The following is a 22,425-nucleotide window of genomic DNA, read 5'->3' as shown; positions in this document are numbered from 1 at the left end:
CAATAGTAGATTCTACTATTCGATAGCAGAAGTGATTCATCGATTGAACTCCAATATGAATCGCTTCTGCTTCGATAGTCGGAGATGACGTTAGTATTTATCTGATTGTGTTTATCAGGGCCGTACAACCCATCGTCTGAAGGAGAGTCAGAGGTCATGAACTATGTCGTGGCCCCGCGAAGCACCGAGAAGAATTACATATTCCCGTTTGGTGCGGATACGTACGTCTGCAAGGAGAGCCCTGCTGCTGCTAAGGCTTCAGCTGGTAGCCACTTGGAGCATCTCTCGAATTCATTCGAGTGGTGGCCTCTTGTGGGTTAGCGTCTTGTCGCATACACATGGACCGGTGATGCTCATCGTTACATATGACAATAAAATTCAAGGAGTTACATCACTCGTCAATATCTAGTGAATGAAACCATTGTCACTCTGTATGCACGAGTACGGTGGGACATATTCTGTGAGTAGATAGTATTTACGAGATTGACTCTTATGATGGGATCACAGTAGTAGGTTCGTTACTGCTCAGGTTGTGTATTGGCCTTAGTCGAGGAGATAGTCGATAAGGACTCCCCTGTAGATCGTGGATTCGCCTGCGTACGGCCGCCTGGTCATCATGCTACGTGCTCAGAAGCGATGGGGTGATGGACTGTCTTCTGGCTGAGGGTTTAGTCTCAGTGTTCTCAGATTCTGCTTTTTCAATAATGTTGCCATTGCAGCTAAGGCCTTACGAGAGCGTTACGGAGTGGAGAGGGTCGCCATAGTGGACTGGGATGTCCATCATGGCAATGGGACGTGTGGTATATTTGAGGAGGATTCGGGCGTTCTGGTCATATCGGTAAGCTGAGGAAATCGACTTTCATGAACGGAGTCTAGATGTGGGAATTATTCCCTAGTGGGGGAAGATACGCTCATGGTCAGCTATATGTGTCGGTGTACACCTCTGCTCGAATTTATATATATAAACTCCTGAGCTCAATTGAAGAAAGTGGACAGATGATGGTCCGATGGTCGTAAACTGCACTACGGGCTTCACACAGTGTGGACTACATACTTCCTGTGAAGTGGCGTTTAGTAGTGGTAACCCATCTGGTGGTCGCCCGTGGGCCATCGATTGAATATCCGGGTCATCAGCACTGCTGCTAAGCAGCGTGGAAAAATACGCACGTGGTCAACTGAGTGTGTTGGTGGCGATAGAAAAATCGTGTAGAAACTCCTTGGTGTCTGCACACTTCTACCAAATTCTTGAGGAAAGCGAACATATATTCCTCCAATACTGTGTGGTGGAAATCCCTTTTTCTCAGTACCTTATCAGCATCAGACTTATCGTCTACGCAGGTGCATCGGTTTGATGGTGGCACATTTTATCCAGGATCTGGTAACTGGACGGAGATGGGATCAGGGGACGCTGTGTAGGCTAAGGACATCACCAGAGGAGGACGGACGTTATTTTAGGGGATATACTTTAAATGTGCCGATCGATGGGACGTATGGAGATGAGGAGCTACACTTCTGTTTCGACAAGTTGGTGAGTTCGGAGTGTCGTTGATAACATCGGTAGTGGCTGCCTCCAGGTGCTGCCGGCGTTGACCTCGTTCAAACCAGAGTTTATATTAGTGTCGTGTGGTTTTGACGCGTGTATAAACGACCCACTTGGTGAGCATGTGTTCAGTATAGTGACGGTCTATTCGTGCTGTTTTTGTGGGGAATGGCTGGAGCTAGAAAAATTCCGAATTTAGCCGAAAATTCTCCGATGAGAGTCCCCATGGATGCAATCAGTCGATTTCGTGATAGCGCGATGGCCACCAGAATGTGTGTCGTAGGAGATGTTGATTATTCAGGTGAATGTGAGGTCACACCGGCGTGTTATGGCAGACTCACACGTCAACTAATAGAGAGCTTCCCTGAGGGGAGTGCACCAAGAGTGGCACTTGTGTTAGAGGGAGGGTATAATTTGGACAGTATAGCGGCATCAGCAGAGGAATGCATGTAGGAGTTGACGCTCATATTGTACCGGGGGCCCTGACGAGCCTGTGATGGTGGTCTTCAGGCGAGCGTTGCTTGAGGATGATGGTATAGACGGTGATGGAGGGGTAGAGCGGCTCGATAACGAGTGAGTTCATGGACAATATAGTAGTGCTATCTATGGTGGGCTGAAAACAGCGAAAATCATATATTCCTAGTTGCTGAATGGTACTGCATCAGACCGTATATTTTGCTTAAAACTCTTCTAAGGGTCCGTTAGCAACATCTTAAACTGTGGGCAGGCTGAGGGAGGGGGACGGACAAGGAGAGAGACAAAGGCCAGGATATCGGACTTCACCTCTCTGTGCGGCGGGGAGACCACCCTCGAATCACTCGACAATGGGATGCGGGCTCTCTCATTGTCCTTCCCCCTTCCATGAGTTAACCGTTAATGAGCTCTGTTGCGGAGTCCGACGAGGATGGACACTTTATCTCTGCAATATGTTAGCTGTGTAGCATGCTTTTCTTAGGGTAGTGGAAGGCAGTAGCCCTACTAGATTGCGCAGTGTGCCCTTGGGGGAACCTAAGACCTCGTTGATTCGAACATTGCATAATCTGACATCGTGCTTGGCAGCTCTTCCTGGCACCATGGATATCCCTATCGTCCCGCTGCCTAGGAGGGTGAGTTATACAGTATTAGTGACTGAGTCGCATCACAGCATTGGTCGGCCTCTGGTGGCTTCACTGTTGCCTCTACTATATATACTTTTTGCAATAGTCAAGTAAATTTCAAACACGTTTTTCGCGCCGGTTTATTGTTGATAGTTCGAAAGGACCTATTTCTGTCAAGGGGAGATGTAGTTCTCTCTCTGTGTGTCATGATGGCGCCTTGATCCAAGGCTTTTGGAGTATATTGCTATATATATACCCCAGTGTTGGAGTAGGAATATATGTTCGTTCTCCCCAGCTGAGCTCAGAAGCTTCCTCACTTTACACAGAATCCTCAGAATTTACATTTTTTCACTGACACATGTAGTTGACCATGTGCGTGTTTTCAAACACTGATATATGAGCGCTATATGTAATACTACAGGAAGCTCGTTGAACTCAAAAGAGCTATTTCTCTATTACCATCACGACATCTAGACATCACCAAAAACTTACGATATTTATCATCGTTTTCCCTGCCAGGCTGCACAGAGGCAAAGTCCTGGCAAACGAACTCCCAATAGGAAAAAGCGCAGTTCTTCCTTCAAGCTTGACACGTCACCGACAACGCTTGGTAGGAAGGTTTTGGGAGCCTAGCGGAGCGAAGCTCATTCGTTTGTTTTCCAACCTTGAAAAGGAGTTTCTCAACATGCCTAGCGCAGGACCGAATCAGAACGTTGTGTTTAAATGAGGGCGATGCGTTATAACAGTCATTGCTGTGGATCGAAAGTTGGCTGGTACGGAGTTTTCTCATAGATATGACAGAAAAGGAGGCCCCAGAAGGCAGCGATACGTCTGTCCCAGGTGGGCAGTTCAGTGGGAGTCGGTGGTCACTCAGCGGCTCGCAGGTTCTGGAAATGAGATTGCTGTGGTCAGTGGGGGAGGACATGCAGGTGAGAGTGATCTTATGTGCTTGGTAGTGATTTGGTGGTAGGAGGAATAACACGCGATCCGGAGAGGGATGGGTATATCATCAAGAAAACTAAAACTAAGGAGGCTGAGGTGAAGTTTCCCTTATGGTCGCTTCAGAGCTGATTTTTCAGTTTTATTCGCTACTATTTTCGCTGGTCGCGGATCCTCCATTGGTGATTCCGTCTATTACTGAACGGCAAAAGGATCTACTGGAGAAATTGAAGCCTTTGGTTCCGTCTTGTATACGCGTGCAACGATTTTCCGAGGATAAGAAAAGCTCGTGAGAATCCTTCACCAGGCTTGTGGAATTTGGTGATGATAAAATAGGTATCGAATTTGGCTTGAAGATTTGACTCGGGGTATGAGAGAGCCCTGTGTCATTGATGTCAAACTGGGTGATAAGTATTGGCAAAATGATTACACTGGTGCCAAGGTTAGTCGTATTAACATCTGGTCGCTACCTGGGAGATTGGGCCTTTTACCAGTTACAGGAGAAGTTGGATAAGGTCAGGGAAAGTAGTGCAGGGGAGCTCGCAGTGAGGTTGACAGCTCTTTGTAAGAGCGGGTATTGTATGCTGAGTGGCTGTTCTTGCTGTGTGGGGAGGTATGTTGGCTTTTCTCAGCTGAGCTTGGGAGTTTCCTCACTAATTATGGAGGTTTATATGTGAAGCAAGGTGGTGTACTAAAACCAGCAAGAATTTCTCGAAATTTTTAACAATTTTCATATTGTCAGCAGCATATGTAGCTGACCATGTGAATATTTCCCACACTGGTTTTTGTCGGGATTCCCTCACACGGGTGACCTGTTCTTGTTATGCAGTGTCCAAAACGCACAGAGAGAACGCGAACGACTATACGATAGAAAATTTCGCGCAGATTCAGAATCTGTAATCATTTCGGTTTTAGTACTATGTATGATAGCTTGAAAATGAATTATGCGTTTTCCGCATAATAAGCTTTGTATTGATCAGCGTGGGAAAATATGCACATGGTTAACTACACATGTTGGTGACAGTATGAAAATTCTGAGAAAATTTCGGGAAATTGTGGTAGGTTCCTACCCTGGTTTGTATAATATTGAGTTTCCTCGCTAATTATAGGAGTTTATATACAATGGAGTTTCACCCGTGATATGAAAAATACTAGCGCAAAACACATTTCACGACTATTGCAAGGCGGAAATGTCGCGTTTTTCACGGAGTTTTACGCCACTTTACATGAAATGGGTGAAACTCCAATGTATATAGACCTCTATAATTAGTGAGGAAGCCTCTGAGGTCAGCTGAGGAAAGCGACCATACATTACAACGCTAGTATTGATCTCACAAACTGTTTATGGAGGTACTAATGGAGCTGCTGGTGGTCCAGGGGGTGGTCAGTGGAATCTGAGTAAAAAAGAATGCGCTGATCTACGGACCACAGCTGAAATTATAACTGTATGAGCTTGGTCGTCGTGGTAGTGCGATCGTTTGATAATTCAGGCTCTTCGTCGGTTCATATGGATTGATCGTGAAGCATTAGGCCGGCAGGTACTGTGTGCGTAGCTTCGGAGGTTGGTAGATATGTGTTCTAGGCGGTGGCGATAACTAAGGGGATTCTTGAATGGTTCGAGGAAGCGAACGGAGCATTTGAAATTGTGTGTTCATCTGTTCTGCTGGCATTCGATGCTGCTGATGAGAAGCTCCAGATGAGAGGGAAATTGATTGACTTCGCACATGTGGATTACTCGGGTGAGTCGTTGTGATGCGAGGGGAAATTCTATGCAGTGGAGTCTCACCATAGTGATATGAAAAACACTGGTGAAAAACATATCTCACATTTCACTTCGCGGAGAACAATTGTGTTCTCGGTCGCCGAAACATGTATCGCTTATAGTCTACATGGAGTATTACATCATTTACGTGAAGGTGAAATTCCATTGTGATGGTATATTAGTTTTTCGTGTGATTATATGAGAGTCTACTACACTGCTCGATACACTCGTAGACTATCGTTTTTCTCTAAGACTAGGGTAGTTGCATCTCCTTGATTTACGCGCCATCTAGAGACCGAATAGGTATTACCTCGTTGTGGATAACTGTTGATGGCGCGGGTTCTATTCCGGGGTCGGACACGTGGAAAAAAGTGCGATGAGAATTGTTGTCGAAGATTGGTTTCGGACATGATATAAGAAAGCCTCTCAATATTGTAGCTCGAAAGTCGTAGAGTAGAAAAGTTACCTCTGCACACGTATTTCCGGTCACTAGATGTCGGGTACTGTGGTATCCGCTGTGTTTAGTGCGTGTCACCAATACGATGTTGTTTAGGCGCGGTTGGTGATGCTGGAGTTGTTCGAGGATTACGAAATCTCGTCGACTACTGGCAATGTGCTAGTCAAGATTGAGTTCTACCTTTTCATGATGATTCTGATCAAGTTCTGGAAATTACTACCTGCTGTGTGACCCGTTATTTTTGATGTTTATCGGACGTGTTGAGTGACTGAGGGGCTCTTCCGAATGATAGGAAGCGAATCGGCTATTTTTTGGTATGGTTTACTCTATAATCTGTAATGACTTTCCGTATAGTGGCTTCCCCTACGAATAGTGACCATTTTGATAGATTCTCATAGTCCCGACAGCGAGAGTGTTCACTGCGAATTCACCTTAGCAGTAGAGTCAGCTCACCGAGTAGGTGATGTGCATAGTGCTCGAGGTTGTCGTTGTGTGTTGTGCGTACAAGGTTTTGAGTGTCCTACTGTATGATTTCAATCAGAATGAGCTTTTTGGTAGTGAACTGATCGAAGGTGCAAGTCGTGAAGTTCGTTGAGACATGTAGCAATGAAATGTAGTACATCTGATATTCGATGGAGTTTCACTAGTGATATGAAGAAATAGTGAATAACATATTTCACGACCACTGCATAGTGTGAATATCGCGTTTTTCACCGAGTTTTACGCCACCGTGAAACGGGTGAACTTCAGTGAATCGGTCCGTGTTGCTGATATGTACATGGTCAACTACATGTGTTGGTGACGATGAGGAAATTCTGGGGCCATTTAGGGGGATTACTGGTAGTTTCTGGACACTTGTATTCTAATTTCTATAGGTAGTGAGAAAATTCCTTAACTCAGCTGAGGAAAGCGACTTATTCAGACTGGCTCTTTTAGTGGAGGGGGATTTCGGTGTTGACTTGTAATAAATGACAACTCTGATTAGCCGTCTAAAACAGAGTTTCTACGCAGCAGTCCTGGCTGCATGCTGCAAGGCTACTGCCTTCTACTTCCTCCTTCGAGTCATGCTGATCGGAGGGGACACAGTATGGACGAACATTCGGATTAGCGTTGGTGTCCTGGTCCTGCTACTACTGAGATCAACTCAAATCGGCGTTTACTACGGTAAGGGCTGTGCGTGTTTGCTCTTCGGTTTTATATGTTTTAAGGGCGTTTACTATAGTGAAAGCCCGTACTCGTGTGTATGGTATGTTATTGACAATATAGTGGGTTGAAAGTAGTTCATGTGACATTCAGAGGGCTGTCGTGAAATCCTTGCGAACTCTATTGTTATTGTATGAAATGGTATGGTACGTATTATATATGATTTTTAATTACATATATGTATATATAACATATAGAGTAGCTTTATACTAGGATTGGGGTTCCTCGATATGGAGTGTTGTATCAGGAACAACAGCATCAGCATCATCAACAGTCCGTGGTATACCAACAACCTTCTACGCCCTCTGTGTTCCCCTCTACGCTTACCTCGTGGCGTCTGGTGACTTTGACGTCGTCACATGGGGCTCTTGGATAGTGGCCATGGCATCTCAGGTAGATGAGCCTCAACTGTGTGTTCGAAGTTTCTCCGCTTTCAGATCAAAACGTTGTGGCTGCGCCCGGCCGAGTTGGAGCTTTCCTGGTCTCTATGGGTATATCCTTTGTATTCATCCTGGAGGGCTGTCCGTCCCCACGCTTTGGTAGGTAGTAGCGTATCCCATTAGAGAAGGAGTCGTGCTCTTAGTTGATCTTGGGAACATCTATCCTTACTGGGTTGCTGGGGATGCTGTGGGGTCCTCAGCTGGTCATACATGCAGCGCTGTTGCAGAGTGCCGTCGAGGTGAGCGTGGTGTGGTATTGGAGGTGGCATGTCGTCTTAGGTCTACTCCGTATTGATACAACGAGTGCCTCGGGTCCTCTGTGACAGTCTGCTTTCATCATCGGACGTGTTATCTGTCCCTAAGGCCTGGCTGGAGTCACAGAAGCTCAACTCACTGGAGGTGGGCTTCAGGCTCGAGGAGTTCATCACTGAGTAGGTGATATCAGGTGTGGATGGCCCACTATGGTTTGTCCCGTGGGGACCTGACGATGGTACCGAATGTTGATGCATACGTAGGGCAGCTGAGGCTCATTATGACTGACGGATCTTCGCGTTTGCAGCTCCTGGTGATCGGAGGTAATTCAGTCTAGGCTGATGTGAGCGATTATTCCCTGGAGTTCCCTGGAATTCCTTGGAGGAGCGTGTTTCTTTCTTAGGCGAATTCACGAGATTAATGATGGGCTCACTCTTAACATATAATAGATCATCAGTTTGTCTATAGCCTCGCAAGGTTTCAGGCCAAAAATCTAAAAACTTGACGAGAAACATTGATTTTCCAAACTCGATGTTAGTAATGATATTATTCGATGCATATGATTATAATGTGATTATACTGACTTCTTGTCATGACAAGGCGCGATAGATTCACCCCATTTATTCATCTTTTCCTGCGAGTCTTTTCTGATAATAAGGCAACTCATATTTGACCGGTCAGATATGAGGTATTGGATAGGAATTCCGGCACCCGAGAAGGCGTATATATACAAACACTGTATACACTGGGCGTATAAAACCTTCCTATTAGGAAGTGAATTAAATAATCAACTGTCCGTTACTGTTGAGTAACACTTGGTTTTATACGCTCAGTGTATACAGTATATGTATGTATACACCTTCTCGGGTGTCGGCATTCGTCGTGGTTGAGGTATTGGGTCGTTGAAATGTCCACTGTTTTAGGTGCGAAGCATCTGCTGTTGCGAAAAGACACTATCTTCACTGGAGAGGCTTTGGCCATAGCATCGGCACTGGTAGGCATTCTGGAGGCTGAGGCATCAGCGAAAATGTCGAAGCCATCAGTGGGAGAGACTAAAAGACGCGGGTGATACAATTACTCGCATTACTGCATGTTCACGTAAGTTATCAGGTTGTCTCCAATGGTCAACGAAGAGCTTCGTCGGGCAGTTGGGCTATACTGCCCAGTGGTGGAGAGCCAGAGTGATTTGGCTAAGTGAGGCAGCGGAATTCAATTGTTGATTTACCCTCGAAAATAACCGATTCTAGCGATAATCTATATCACAGTTCGCTGCACCAAACGAGGGATAGTTTTTCTTTTTAGTGACGTCGATGCATTGCGGCTGCTGAAGCGTATGAGGCAACTCGGGATATCATCACAGATCATTTCCTAAGAATCACGTCAACATTTCTCCCGTGTTTTGTTCGAACTGGCGAGGTTCTGCTGTGTGTCATCACGAGGTTGTGGGTTCGATTCCTGGTGTCGGTTTTTTTACCGCGAAACTTTTACCATGGCCTATGAGATTATCGATGGTAAGAAGGTAGCTGCGGAAGTGAGGAAGGAGCTCAAGCAGCTGGGGGAAGAAATGAAGGCATGTTCTGCGGTCGTCTACTCGACTTCAGTCTATTGGTCGCATTTTTCCTTCTCCCATCGAATCTTTAGTCACTTTGAATTTCACCAGTTTCTTACTATGAATGGCTCCACTGAAAATTTATGGAGAGTTATAGTGTTATTTCGGGGTAGAGGCTAGCTGTTGAAGTCGACTACTGAGTATCGTATGAGCCCTAGTGTTCTTCCGTTGGTGTTCTTAATGCTGGTTCGCTTCCTCCTCAGTCTACCCATGGTATAACCCCAGGCATCGCGGTTATTTTGGTAGGGCAGAGACCAGATTCTGCAACCTATGTTCGTATGAAGAAGAAGGCCGCAGCGGAGGTTGGGTTCATCAGCAGAGAGAAGGTGCTACCCGATACCTGTACGGAGGTAGCTCATCGTTGCTCTGGGGTGATCGAAGGCCTCGTCTGTTGTGTCAGGAGGAGGTCCTGGCAGCAGTGTCTCGTTTTAATGCGGATCCTGAGGTCCATGGCATTTTGGTTCAACTACCACTCCCTGCTCACATCAGCGAGCAGAAAGTTCTTGGCAGAATCATGAGTAGCGCCCGAGGCATGGTATATACTCAAGGACACTGCCTGATCTTCAGTCGAGAAGGATGTTGATGGCTTTGACCCAGCAAACATAGGTGCCTTGGCTTTGAAGGGCGTCCAACCGAAGGCGATCTCGTGCACACCGTAGGTGGTCGCAGTACTGTAGCCGTCTCGATGGGTGTCATCAGTTATGGGGTTATTGAGCTTCTCAAGCGTTATAATATAGAGATTGCTGGGAAAAACGCGGTGGTGGTTGGACGGAGCAATATCGTGGTATGTGGTGAGGAGGAGTACGAGCTAGTGAGGAAGATGCTTTAGGGAATGCCGGTGGCTCTTCTGCTGATACATGAGAACGCGACTGTTACTGTGTGTCATTCGAAGACAAAGGACCTGCCTGGAGTCGTCAGGAGAGCTGATATCGTTATCGCAGCCATCGGTGGGGGGGGGGAAGTCCCGGGTTCGATCCGAGCACGGTGCATTGTCCCAGGTCGGGCCAATTTCATAAAGGAAGATTGGATTAAAGAAGGAGCTGTTGTGATCGATGTTGGCATCAACAGTGTTGAAGATTCTACCAAGAAAACAGGGTAGATTTTCGCATCGCTCCGCTGTGTTTTCTGTTTTTATCATTTAAGATACCGTCTTGTTGGTGATGTTGACTACGATAATGTGAAGGAGCACTGTTCCTATATTACCCCTGTACGTCACCTCCCCTTGTTATACGTTTTATCCACTTTGCAGGTTCCTGGAGGAGTCGGGCCCATGACCATCGCGATGCTGCTGAAGAACACGTAGGTTGTTGTTTGTTTCGTCATCTTCCTTGGATTGTTCGCTGTCGATCGTATGCTGAGGATTTCTCCTAACAAACACGGATCAGGTACAATCTCGCACGACTCAGCCTCGGCCTCCCAAGACTAGACTAGAGTATCGCCGAAGTTTTCATGGGAGAGTTTTTATCGTGAAGTTTCAAGCGTTGAGTCGCACTTGTGTGTTTTGGGCCGGGGTCACACTAATCTACCTGATCTCTGGGTTGGCACTGAAAACCCGTAGGATGTCACCATCGTTGACGGCTGGTGTCATCTGGTGCTTTCTTGAACAGTTCTTGTGGCAAGGTCTTTGTTATGAAGACCCCCTCTCATATTATGTCATTGGAATTCAGTTGTCTCGATGAGCTATGGAGGGTGGCCAGCCCTGCGGGAGAGCCCATAGACGACCTCAACCACGAGATCCTGGGGTATTTCGCAGCGCCGGGCACGAAACCGATAGAAAAGGGTCGGAGCTACACTGCCATCGCGGAGATGCCCTCACACTTGTTCGTTCGCCAGGGCATCGTCATGGGAGTATACGCGAGCCCCAATCATCTTCTCGTGCGGCCTCTTTTGGAAGGTCCTACCCCTTGTCTGGCTCTGGAGACCTGTCATACTGGGGGTTCTTATGCATACGACTCCGAGCAAGACCATCTGGTCGTCCTCCACACGGATAACTCGAGGGTATCGGTGTACGATATGCAAACTGGGGTGTTCCTGCGGCTCTATGTTGTGGGTGGTATTGTTGTCAATGGGGATAAGACGAATGTCATTTGTGTTGATAATTTGCTTTTGATGACGACTCTGACAGGTAACAATGCGTCATCGAATGCAATATTCCTGGGAGGCGAAGGGATTTATCGGAGAGCGCATTTATGGTGGCATGCCATGGTTTCTCCGGCTATGGACCGTCCTCCAGCTTTGACTCACGTATCGGGTAGAGTGAAGATGGCCTGGGTAGACCCGAAGAAGAATAGTATCATCATGACATATTTCGTACTGCGAAGAGGTCTGAGATCGCATGTCTTGAAGGAAAAAGAGGTAGCCCTCCAATGTGGGGGAACCGATGTCTCCACGAATTTGAAGAGCATCTGGTTCTTTGGAGAACAGTGGCTTGGTATGTGTGACACCAAAGACGGCATTACTTCGTTAAGGGTAGCTGACGAGTCTCAAAGCGTCTGTATTGCCACTGGAACCAACCACTACCGCTTCGCTTTGGAGGCATCAAACGACACGCTGCTCGCGCTATACTCTGCGAAGGAGGACTCTAAGTGCGGAACTCTGTTGACGTACTTCTTCTAAATGAGCTGGAGTCCTTGAGCAGCTGAGGCCAACCGTGTGATGCACACTGGAGAGTGATAATGATTTCCCTTAGCGGACTTACTTTCCATGGACGTTGTATGAAGAATTGTTTCTAAACTCTGGATTGCGTTTGCATGCTCTTGCGGAATCGTATTGTCTGTCGTTGTAGGTGTTCGGGTGCCAGCATATAGGAATGAGCATGTCTCGGTCCTCTCCCGTGAGATCATCCCTAATCTCTGCGAGTCGATGCGTGTGGTAAGCGATTCGTGCTGCGACGGGTGGTCAGGTGGCGAGCAGTTTTTCCCTGTTTCGGTTCCCACTCGGTCATCATGACTTGTCCAGTGTCTATCCAGCGACACTCCGCACCTGTAGGAAGACTCGATGGCAGAGGTTACTGCTGTGTTGCTCACCGGAATGTTGTATCGGCTGTGATGTGACTGACCGTCGAGGACGAGGCATATTTCGGGGCGGTGGCATAGCCGCCCCACGTGGAGAAACTATTTGTAGTAAGGCATATCTTGAGAGTAGTGGCATAGCCGCCCCACATGGAAAATTGGATTCTACTAAGGCATATGTTGGGGTTGTGGCATAGCCTCCCCACCTGGAGAAAATGATTGTATCAAGGCATATCTTGGGGATGTGGCATAGCCGCCCCATCTTGTTGACCGCGTGTTTTCTCTCCACAGAACCAGATATGAGTGGCACTTCCAAGCTATAGTAATTCGGCAGAGTGGAAGAGAGTCGAAGGGTCGGTACAACTGAGCCTCGAATGAAGGCCATTTTTCAAACATGCCTTTGGTGGTGTATAAGACGCCGCCTGCTGGATTCGAACTTGGGTTATCAATGCGTACGATGTCTCAAACGGCTCATACTCGTGAAACTAGTGTCATTGGCCACGGTTAAAAACGAGCTATGAAGCAGTGCTGAAAGTTGAGCTGAGGTGAAAGTTGTGCTGACATCACAGTGCTGTCACGGTAGAGTGGTGGGGTATGAGTGAAAGTGTCCAAGGTTCAATTCCGGGCACCCCCATTCCGTGAAACCATTCGAGGCATCTCGATTTGCCCCCATCATGGTTGGTCATAGTGTTGCTGAAAAGCTTCGTTGGTTGTAGATAACGAGTTTCACCTATGGGCTGAGGTTGCCAGAGTAAATCGAGCTAGAAGGCGACGCTCTGTATGATGCATGCTTGGTTGTGTTTGCGACGTTATTTCTGCTGAGGGTGGAGTTCCTTGTGTTGATGACAAATCACAGGCGTCAACCACTAAAGGGGATACTGATTCTAGTCACTGTGTTTCTGTATGTATGGTGAAATTGTGGATGTCTTGTACTGTCGTCAGGGTGCGTGTTGTTGATGTCTCCTTCGGCAGTAACACTACGACAGGCGGGAGTGGTTAATGCTCAATTCAAGCAGCAAGTAGAGCAAGTGCATGGCGAGATAGACAACAACCAGAAGAAGCTTGATCATATAAAGGATATGGTAGTGGATAGATAAAATATCCGCATGGTGTGGTATGGATTCGTGCTGTTGGGAGTCTACGACGGCTTTTCATACGACTGAGAGTCTAGAAAATTCCTCTAACTGACTGGGAGTGAACGACTGACTTCTCAAAGACACTGTTCATCACGTTTCATGGGTATTTGAGTAACCGTTTCAGTTGAGAGGAGAGATCGCTCCGAAGGTGGACTCCATAAGGTCGGCGGTGGCCCAAAGGGAGCAGGATGCGGCTCATATTGAAGCGTACTGAGGGGGATTCGCTTGAGATTGAGCCCGGTTGGTGGTCATAATAGTGTAGAGCATTATCCGCTTCCGGTATCAGATTGCTGTCAACGGCGCAAGCAGCTCTATCCGACTTGGAATCTGCTGTGAACGACCTTCATAGACAGGTGGCTAGCTACGCCAGTCAGAGGTGGTCTCAGTTAGAGAGGTCCCAGGCTAATAGAGGGTCTATCGGAACGGTAGCAGGGAGAGGAGTAGAGCAGTTGCAACGTCGTCTTACTGTATAACTATCTTGACTACTGTGTATGCTCAGTAGATGCCGTAGGGACTTGAGTAAAACTGTTGCTTTGAACAACTTGTTTGTACCAACATTATCGCTACGTAACAATGTGTATAAGTCCTCATTGACGAACCATGGTACTAGATCGCTCTTGGATCGTTGGAAATCTTAGTGTTGTTATCGGAGGTTAGACTCCTTCCCTTTTTTATTCCAGTTCGGAGCTTACAACACAGCTCCCATCTCACCAGCGTTACCTCTGCCATCACCTTATCTATCACGGGAGCTGCCACCTGAGCTGAGCAAGAGGCTGCAGGAACTCTCTGGCCAGCTCGAGAGGGCATTGGGAGCTCTGGAAGCCTACATTAAGGAAGGCGCCGAAAAGGAGGGGTAGGGCTTCCGGAGATCTCTCAAAGGTTCGCGTCTTCGTCAGTAAAGTGAATGCGGCGAGTGGCTTTTCAGTGTGTATTGCTGTATCGTCGATTAGTTACTTGGAAGACTACAGTGGTAATAGTAGTGGCGTCAATGATGGTACGGGTAATGACATGGCAGCTGATGTGGAGGCTACGATAAGGAATCAGTATAATACCTTCAGACTGCTATGTGCTCGGAAAGCGGTAGGGCTACAGGGGGTCACCTGCAAAAGCAGGTCTACATTGATCTGTTGGAGAGGGATAGTCCAACACTGATAGTGTTGGGTTTAGGTATTGGCAGAGAGGGCGACATCACTGATGCACAGTCAGCACGTCTCACGCAGCTCAGCTGCTATGAATGGCGAGCCCCCGGCAGCAGTAGGTTGGTAGACTCAGTGCTAAGACGTTTCGATGCTCCGGTGAGTTGTTGTGTCAGTCTAGTAAGGCGGGGAGGGTAGTAGGGGAGAGTATACAAGAGGGATGAAGCCTAGAAAAGAATACTGTGGAGTCTGGAACTCAGTCGTAACGCAGCTCGGGGTCGCGAGCAACCGAGGGGACAAGCTGGGTTGCCGATACCATACATCGCCCTGTTCCGCACTGATGGGGATCATTGGAGAGGGCACATATGTGAAAAAGATAGCCCACTGAAAGATCCTTGTGGTGTGTGCAGAGTAGCTTCACTGTGTGCTCATAGCACTCTGTGATGATACATTAATGAATCATCCAAGTCGAATAAGATGAAGTAGAGGTCAACTACTGGCCATCTCAACATTAGTAGCTTGTCGTTGTAATTTTTCAATGGCGTCAATATCGATACTTAGTAGCCTCTCTGCTATCCTCCGCTTTCTGCTGAGCGTGAAGGTCATCGTGGTAGGGAAGTCTTCCTCCAGTACACCGGCAACGTTACTCTATCAGGCTGTCACTGTAATCGTTGTGACGTATTATTCCCTCTACTACTGGGTGGACCGAGAGAGGAGTAAGAGAGGGAAGCAAGGGGAGACGGTTGAACGGAAGTCCCTGCATGCCAGCCAAGAGTGAGCTACGTTGGTTAGCAGACTCGTATGCGTTTGGTATGGAGGTACGTCGATCCAGAAGGAGATTCTCCTGAGAGTGAGAATATAGAGAAGCCACAGTTAGCAAGGCAGAGTACAGGTAAGAGTGGGCATGGTGTGATGGTAGGGTTTTGTGATAGTCTTCGTGAGGTATTTGGTTCTAGTCCATGCGAGAACATCTTGCTCCTCAGATATAAGCATGGACATGTTTGTTAGTGACACAGATGGTGGTGGCTTTTGCAGCGATGATGAGCCCGACGAGCCGACCAAGGTGAGCTTCAGTCTCCTCCAACACTGCACTTCTCCATTCGTCCTCTGGCGGTCCATCGGACTCGTGCCAGTCTTGTGGGATTGGCAGCTCTTCCAGTCGCTGCATGGTTCGCAGTGGGGCCTTTAAGGCGTATAAACGCATGAGCTTTTCGTAACGATACTCATCTTCCCACAACTTTGTAGACCTCTATCTAGCCACATCGCAGTGGAACTCGTTGAGTTCACATAGATCGTTCCGCTCGCTACTGACTTAGATCGTGGAGGAATCGGAGTGCCGACGATACTGTTCTCAGTTGCGTGCGGAATTCCTGAGGAAATGCTCGGCTTTTTCAATGCTTCCATCGACTACATTGATGGCGGTTTTGAAGCATGTTCAGTTGGTCGCATTCAAGAAGGGAGAAAAGCTCTTCGAAGAAGGTGCGCAGTGTCGGGTTTCGCATCCTTACCTCCTAATGCTAAATCTCAGGTGCACCAAGAGACAAAATACTCATTGTCCACAGCGGTGAAGTGTCAGTAACTACGAAAGGGAAGAGTTCATCGTATAAAGTAAGTAGAGACTTCTGCTCCTACCAACGCTTCCGAGTGTACTGTTGATCTCACAGTAATGCGGTTGAGTTGCCGGACCTCTTCTGTCAATGAATGCGATAATCGTTCTATCAGTTTAGTCTGCGCTTTATAGCTGGGCGTAACTGGTCAGTGCTGATCAGGTCCCGGCTGGATGTGCCGCGGTCGGCCTTATGTTCATGCTGCTCTCCTTGGATGATGTTACTGCTGTGCCACACGTCTCTACTGCGGTGGCAATAACGGGTGAGTTGTAATGCCGCTTTTTGCGACTCCGGGAATAATATTTCTTTGATTTTTTGACTCAAGAGTTCGAACGAAGCTCGTTGTGACCCATCGGACCTGTTGTGTATCTTGTTCGGTTGAACCTTAGATACTGTCACGTGCTTGTCGCTTTCCGTACGAGATATTCGGTTTTTATTGACGGACAGTGGCCACGCTCGAAGCATGCTCCACCTCTTCCAAATCCTCAACTTGCGTTTACAGAGGATTATCCTACCAACACTCACCCGACTCTTCGGCCTCACCAATGACTTGTATAGGAGAGACTCCAGTGGAGCACAACATTTATTCGTAGCAGATGACAGGTGCCGGGATCGAACTCGTAACCTCTAGTTCTTGTGCAGGTGCCGAAGGATGTTATCGAGTCTGAGGATCCTGTTGAGATTGCCACATACGCTCTGGTGAGTTTTGGCTGGAATTGGACCTACTCTGCATCTATTGATGGTGAACCTTAGATACCAGGTGGATCGGACCGTGACGAGCTACGAGCAGAAGTGCGGGAATATCTCAAATCGGCGGGGGAGTCCAACCGAGACATCAAGTACCTCAACACGGGCCTCTGCGATGTTCACCCCTCCAGTTCACAGGAGTATCATCTCGTCTGATATCGGCGTTTTATGGTATTCAGATTGGACACCTATCACCCAGGCCATCACTTGTTATCTGATGCATCTCATGCCGACCCCGATAGCCCCACCGCTCCTTTCATGGACGCTCCCGAATATGAGGAGGACCTCCCTCGTCAACGGCCAGAGACCGCATCCAAAGGTGAGATGGACGCACATCACCTTACCCCGACCACGGTATAGTTTGCAAGGTGCCCACTCCCCATTGTACGTTCTGGTGTCCGGAGATGTCTCCGTGGAGATGGCGTCCCCTGATGGGAGCATTCAAAAGGTCTATCAGCCGCAACCCGGAGAGATGTTGTGAGTTGTTCCTCCTTCACAAACAGTACTATGAGGGATGTCTTTCCAGTGGCGTCTTGTCCTGGGCTATGAGTGGCTCGTCAGCGAAGGATTGGCAGGCCACAACGGTGTCGGAGGTCAAGGCCGTCTCTATCCCAGCTGAAATAGTAGCGCCTATGCTCTGGCTTGAATCTGATGGACTATGCTTTGGTTCAGGCTTCTAATGTAGCGTCCATCGCACCAGTGTGTATGCTTTCAATGTTTGCCTCTACCGCGGGTCGAACCAGCGACCTTCTGCATAGGATCGATGCTAGCATTGAGTGGAGACCGTTGGAAGCATCAAAGTGAGTGAGCTTGGTCTCCAGTCGAGGCAGTCCCCTCCGTTTGCCTGTTGAGTTTAACTTATTTTCTGCAACGTAGAATTGCATAATTGCTCGTTGTTCTTTTCAGGCATCTATTCGACACTGGAGATACTCCCCAGGGCTTCTTTATTGTAAGCCTGCTTTCACAGGAGGGAGGTCATCTCTCATGTCGGTCAGGTTCTCTCTGGTCGACTGGTCGCCGTTGGCCCTCCCAAGATGTCTCAACGCTATGGTCACAAGAAGAAGGTCAGACCGATTGTCCGAACGTATGTCCGAGGCGATGTTATTGGCGAACGGGAATGCTTGGCAAGGGAGAAGTAAGTATAGGCGCCGTCGTGCACGGCTGAGAAGAAGAAATCAGGAAGTCAAATTACCACGTCAGTTGCGGCTCCGACACTCCACTGTATTGATCTATGTTGAGATTGTTCTTCTTGTTCGTCTGTGTAGGTACAGTGAGACCGTAGTAGCTGTGAGAGACTCCGAACTATGCCGTATCACTGATATGATGCTCAACTTGATGGGTACGACGCAAGGTGTGCATACAAAATGAGCCTCTTCATTACAGTTGCTGAGTGCCCTCGAGGGTTGCTGGGTCTGGCAGCCTGGACAGCTAGCAGGCAGTCTTCAATCCTTTTACCATCTCAGGAGGTTCAGATGGAGCAGCAGCATCTGGGCACGTTGGACTTGGGGACTGGGAAGGCCGAGATGGTGGGTTTATGCAATTGTGAATCCATCACGACGCGTTAATCTCTCAGACATGTAGTAGAGTCCCCGACTCTCCCACTCCATCGAACAGGACTCCGACCACAATCTGCGTTATGGGGTTGTCGGTTGATGTAAGTTGATATGTTCGCCACCCGAGTACCTCGAATTTCGTTTCCCTAGAAGTTATTCCTTTTACTCTCCATCGTTCTAGCGTAATCCTACTGCTTGGAATTGCATGTCTTGATAGGAACGTCTCTTTACATGATGTTGAAAAGGTTACTGTATATTGGCTAGGCACTATCCGTCGTGCTAATATTTCATTTGCGTTTCACCGTCTTCTTTATCTCGAATAGGTCCTCTTTATGCAAAGCTTGAGTGGAATAAAGTATATGTTTCCATCCTCTCGCCGAGAGGCTCTCGGTTTTGCTTCTCATACTATGAATCTTCCCCACCATAGGGGCACGACTAAACCAGACTATGGTCTGTCAGGTGCCCCTCCACACTGCCTGTATGTCGTTGGTAGATGCGCTAAGAGTAGTCGGCATCACGGCGAGTCATGTAGATCGAGGCTACATGTACGGTGCGGAGGAGCGCTGCTTTATTGATGGTGACGATGAGGTCGTTGCCAGATGCACTGATGTTAGTCGTCAAGCTCTCGTGGATCTCCTTGTGAGTACTGGTGTACAGAAAATGGCGGACTTTTTGGAGCATTGAAATGTATTGGGAGGATCTCGCTCTTGTTATTAGTCTATTGCGGATCTCGAGTGGGTTTGGATAGGCGTCGATTTACTCGCCGTAGTCGCCCATCCGTAGACTCGAATGGAATAAACGCTCTGAAAAATGGTCATTCGTACTCAGTGCGTGGTAGCATTGGAATGTCCTTATTGCATTGCGCCTTGGCGACAGAGCATTCGTCTAGAATATATTACTGTGGGAAGGGCTGATGGGTTTTAGGGTCGACGATATGCGCAGCGTGCGGTAGCACTAGGCGAGCTCGAGGAAAGAGTTGAGGTTGTTGTCTATGAAGCCGATCCATGTGGCGACGGCACTACTGTGAGCGAGTGGACTAAGCTATGTGGAAAGCAGGCGGACACGGTGAGTTTGGGGGGTTCGAGTTAGGCAACTCCCAATTGTGTGGTAGTTATCATACTATGACAATTTTTTTCATGGGAATACATGTGAATATGGTTTTCCAGCTTTGAGGGTTCCAGCGTATGTAATTCTAGCGGGTCATTCCAAGCTAGCTGATACTGTAGATATATAGTTTTTGACTACAATGTAGGTACTGCTCGTATCGTGGTTCGATGGTGACACCAGTCTAACCTTCGCAGAACGAGCATGTGTGTCACCAAATTCAACGACGGAGTTATTACTGCTCCACAGAGAAAGCAGGTGAGAAGCCTTTGTTCGTATTAATATGCAAGGAGGTGCTCCTTTTCAGGCGTGAGTTCGCTAACACTGCCGCGCCCTATCGGGATATGCTCAAGCCGGGACTGCGTAACTACATTAAGCACGCCATCAAGGAGGCCGGTCTGGACGAGCAGCCCGCCACCAGGAAGTTCATGGAGGTGGGACCGGACCTGTTTTGTATCTTTGCCGGTTGAACCAGTGGATACGGGCTCTGGTTATTAGGTTAGGCCGTGGCTGAGCGCCTGCCATCATATTCGGTCGGGTCCGATGGAACACCGCGACTGGGAGAGAATCGCCAGGTGAGAGTTTATGCAACTTTTACGTGTTCAAAACTTTAAGTACTTCGCGTCATTTGAATAGTGTTTTGAGTTGAAATTCCACCAAGGCGTGGATATAACTCTGCTTATGCGAAATGGTATTTATCAAGAGGATGCCTGAGAGAAATGCACTACTCTTGATGAGCTTGCCTTTAATGATGGTGTATTTTATTTAGGATCCTCAGTGGTCGCGCTGTTGCCTTGATGCTGGGTGGTGGTGGAGCCAGAGGATGTGCTCATCTGGGAGTAAGCAATGTTGGTGACACTATGAAAGTTCAGGAGAAATTTTGGGAAATTTTCGTTGGTTTTTGTACACTTCTACCCGATTTTTTGTTTGAACTTGTATAATTAGTGAGGAAACTTTTGAACTCAGCTGAGTAATGCGAGCACATTTTTTCACTGAGCGTAAGTGAAGGTCTCAGCTCTCAGTATGTCCATCATGTCAGGTCCTCCGAGCTCTGTCGGAGCACCACGTGCCGGTAGATATGATCGCTGGCGTTAGCATGGGCAGTTTTGTAGCTGCGGTGTTTGCTATGACTGGTAACTACAAAGCGATGATGGAAAGAGTTGCTGTGGTGGGACGAAGTGGAATCGGCTGGGCATAATTCTTCCTTCTCTTAGGTATTCAAAGACTCCTTTTCCCTGATGAGCATCCTTACTGACCTCACTTTCCCTTCTACTGCATATTTCAAAGGTCATCTTTTAAACAACGGCCTCCAACGAGCCTTCGCCCAGGTGAGAGGGAGGCGCTCTGAGTGCCACCGTGGGTATGATCACGATCAGGTCCGTATAGAGGATCTGTGGTTGCCGTTCATTTGCATATCCACCGACATAGTCGGCTTCAAAGAAAGAGTTCACGACTCTGGAACTCTATGGAAGGCCGTGCGAGCTTCAATGAGCCTAGCAGGATTCGTAAGCTGGGAATCTTGCGGCTGCGCTGATGTTGGTGTTTATCCTAAAGATACCGCCAATGCCCGATGAGAACCACCCAGGGAGTCTGCTGGTTGACGGCGCTTATGTGAATAACTTCCCAGTGGAGCATGTCCGTGCTATGGGCGCAAGTTGGACCGGTCAACCGTCTGAGCTCGAGAAGTGTTGTTTCTGTTTAGGTATAGTCATAAGCGTTGATGTGGCATCAGAGTTCAACCCAATCGGAGCCGACTACGGCGACTGTCTCTCTGGTGTTCCTGCTCTGGTTGGTTTAGCGAGCGATTCCCATGCGGCATTAATTGAATCTTTCAGGTCCGAACCGCGTCATCACTCATCGGCGTGGACCGCTGTCCTCGTCGCAGTCCTAGTAGACCGAGTCCACCCTCTCTGGGGGATATTCAGGAGCGTGAGCATCTACCATCACATAAACAATCTTTTCTGAGTTTCCATCAGGTCTAATGTACATCTCTGATACGGCGAAGAATGCTATTCGTCTACGGCAGATCGACCTCGCGCTTCGTCCTCCGATTGACCAGTTCGCCCTGTTGGATTTTCGCAAGTACAACTGCGTCGTTTTTGGCGAGACCCGACACTTGTCTGCAGATACGAAACGATCGCAGAAGTCGGATACACCTATGCGACGCCTCGCGTTGAAGTAGAGAGTTATTGTTTCTTAGGGGCTGTCAATAGTTGACCATGTTCAGGAATGGTTGCGCAACTCCCCGGTAGGACAAGTGGTAGCTCGTATCGCCAGACAGAGTGAAGCACTCGGAGTACGTCACTCTCACGGAAGAATGCGGGCTGTGAAGAAACGTAAGGATGGCGAAGATGGTGAAATATTAATTTCTTGTTGTTGATCATTAGAGCATTCAATCGCCGTCCTGCGCCGTGCCGCTGCCCGACGGGCCCGATCTATTATCAGAAGATACACCCCCTCTGAGGGCGACAACGAGCTATGATAACTGTTTTGTCTCCTTTCGGTCATTTTGATGGAACATACCAAACAAGGATGTTTCTGAAGGCAACACTTGAGATTTTTTATATCAGTAACGGCGAACTCTTGTAAACAGAAGTAGACGCTTCTGCCATCGAGAATAATAGTCTCCGGTGAGGGATGACGTATGCTAGGGTATTGACTTTTCGAATCTCGGAGATGATGCTTGTGGTCGACACACTGTGACAACTGCTTGGGTTTCGTGGTCGTACACAGCCCCCGCAGTTGTTTAAGCGGATCCTGCTGAGAGGAAAGGGAATACATTGGCAGAAGTTATCTCCGCCCTGTGGACAACACTCCTTGGCATGATGAAAG

The 22,425-nt window shown here is 47.9% G+C and overlaps 2 protein-coding genes across 2 annotated transcripts; both read left to right on the top strand.

Moving 5' to 3' along the window:
- Nucleotides 1-156: 156 nt before the first annotated feature.
- On the top strand, nucleotides 157-9,062 carry Pmar_PMAR017752 (histone deacetylase hda1, putative; the record flags this gene model as incomplete). The annotated part of the gene is made up of 29 exons (XM_002776832.1): nucleotides 157-265; nucleotides 530-641; nucleotides 688-838; nucleotides 1,339-1,412; nucleotides 1,456-1,528; nucleotides 1,575-1,656; nucleotides 1,842-1,989; nucleotides 2,051-2,113; nucleotides 2,496-2,646; nucleotides 3,157-3,247; nucleotides 3,430-3,477; nucleotides 3,522-3,566; nucleotides 3,608-3,675; nucleotides 3,717-3,865; nucleotides 3,913-4,018; nucleotides 4,071-4,140; nucleotides 4,927-5,021; nucleotides 5,067-5,114; nucleotides 5,159-5,302; nucleotides 5,892-5,998; nucleotides 6,781-6,959; nucleotides 7,246-7,391; nucleotides 7,436-7,537; nucleotides 7,582-7,677; nucleotides 7,718-7,837; nucleotides 7,884-8,013; nucleotides 8,614-8,755; nucleotides 8,801-8,884; nucleotides 8,993-9,062. The coding sequence occupies 29 exons, from the start codon at nucleotides 157-159 to the stop codon at nucleotides 9,060-9,062; spliced, it is 3,003 nt and encodes a 1,000-aa protein (XP_002776878.1).
- A 117-nt stretch (nucleotides 9,063-9,179) lies between these two features.
- Nucleotides 9,180-22,139, top strand: Pmar_PMAR017751 (methylenetetrahydrofolate dehydrogenase, putative; the record flags this gene model as incomplete). The annotated part of the gene is made up of 51 exons (XM_002776831.1): nucleotides 9,180-9,272; nucleotides 9,503-9,649; nucleotides 9,700-9,817; nucleotides 9,867-9,954; nucleotides 9,999-10,083; nucleotides 10,129-10,246; nucleotides 10,298-10,394; nucleotides 10,443-10,506; nucleotides 10,549-10,598; nucleotides 10,907-11,424; nucleotides 12,085-12,170; nucleotides 13,297-13,392; nucleotides 13,571-13,653; nucleotides 13,733-13,871; nucleotides 14,127-14,299; nucleotides 14,397-14,526; nucleotides 14,614-14,700; nucleotides 15,238-15,356; nucleotides 15,401-15,474; nucleotides 15,566-15,645; nucleotides 15,938-16,061; nucleotides 16,111-16,190; nucleotides 16,352-16,451; nucleotides 16,579-16,778; nucleotides 16,832-16,888; nucleotides 16,943-17,028; nucleotides 17,116-17,255; nucleotides 17,305-17,413; nucleotides 17,463-17,559; nucleotides 17,609-17,736; nucleotides 17,843-17,885; nucleotides 17,932-18,071; nucleotides 18,202-18,287; nucleotides 18,320-18,462; nucleotides 18,510-18,590; nucleotides 18,949-19,098; nucleotides 19,414-19,554; nucleotides 19,742-19,851; nucleotides 19,901-20,027; nucleotides 20,092-20,168; nucleotides 20,363-20,432; nucleotides 20,633-20,761; nucleotides 20,808-20,921; nucleotides 20,970-21,098; nucleotides 21,148-21,247; nucleotides 21,296-21,381; nucleotides 21,429-21,522; nucleotides 21,570-21,675; nucleotides 21,720-21,771; nucleotides 21,821-21,929; nucleotides 21,981-22,139. The coding sequence occupies 51 exons, from the start codon at nucleotides 9,180-9,182 to the stop codon at nucleotides 22,073-22,075; spliced, it is 5,748 nt and encodes a 1,915-aa protein (XP_002776877.1). The 3' UTR covers nucleotides 22,076-22,139.
- Between the last annotated feature and the right edge of the window lie 286 nt (nucleotides 22,140-22,425).

This window comes from Perkinsus marinus (genome assembly GCF_000006405.1).
Source record: "Perkinsus marinus ATCC 50983 genomic scaffold scf_1104296953018, whole genome shotgun sequence".
Taxonomy (NCBI): Eukaryota; Perkinsozoa; order Perkinsida; family Perkinsidae; genus Perkinsus; species Perkinsus marinus.
This window is presented reverse-complemented; position numbering and strand designations above follow the sequence as displayed.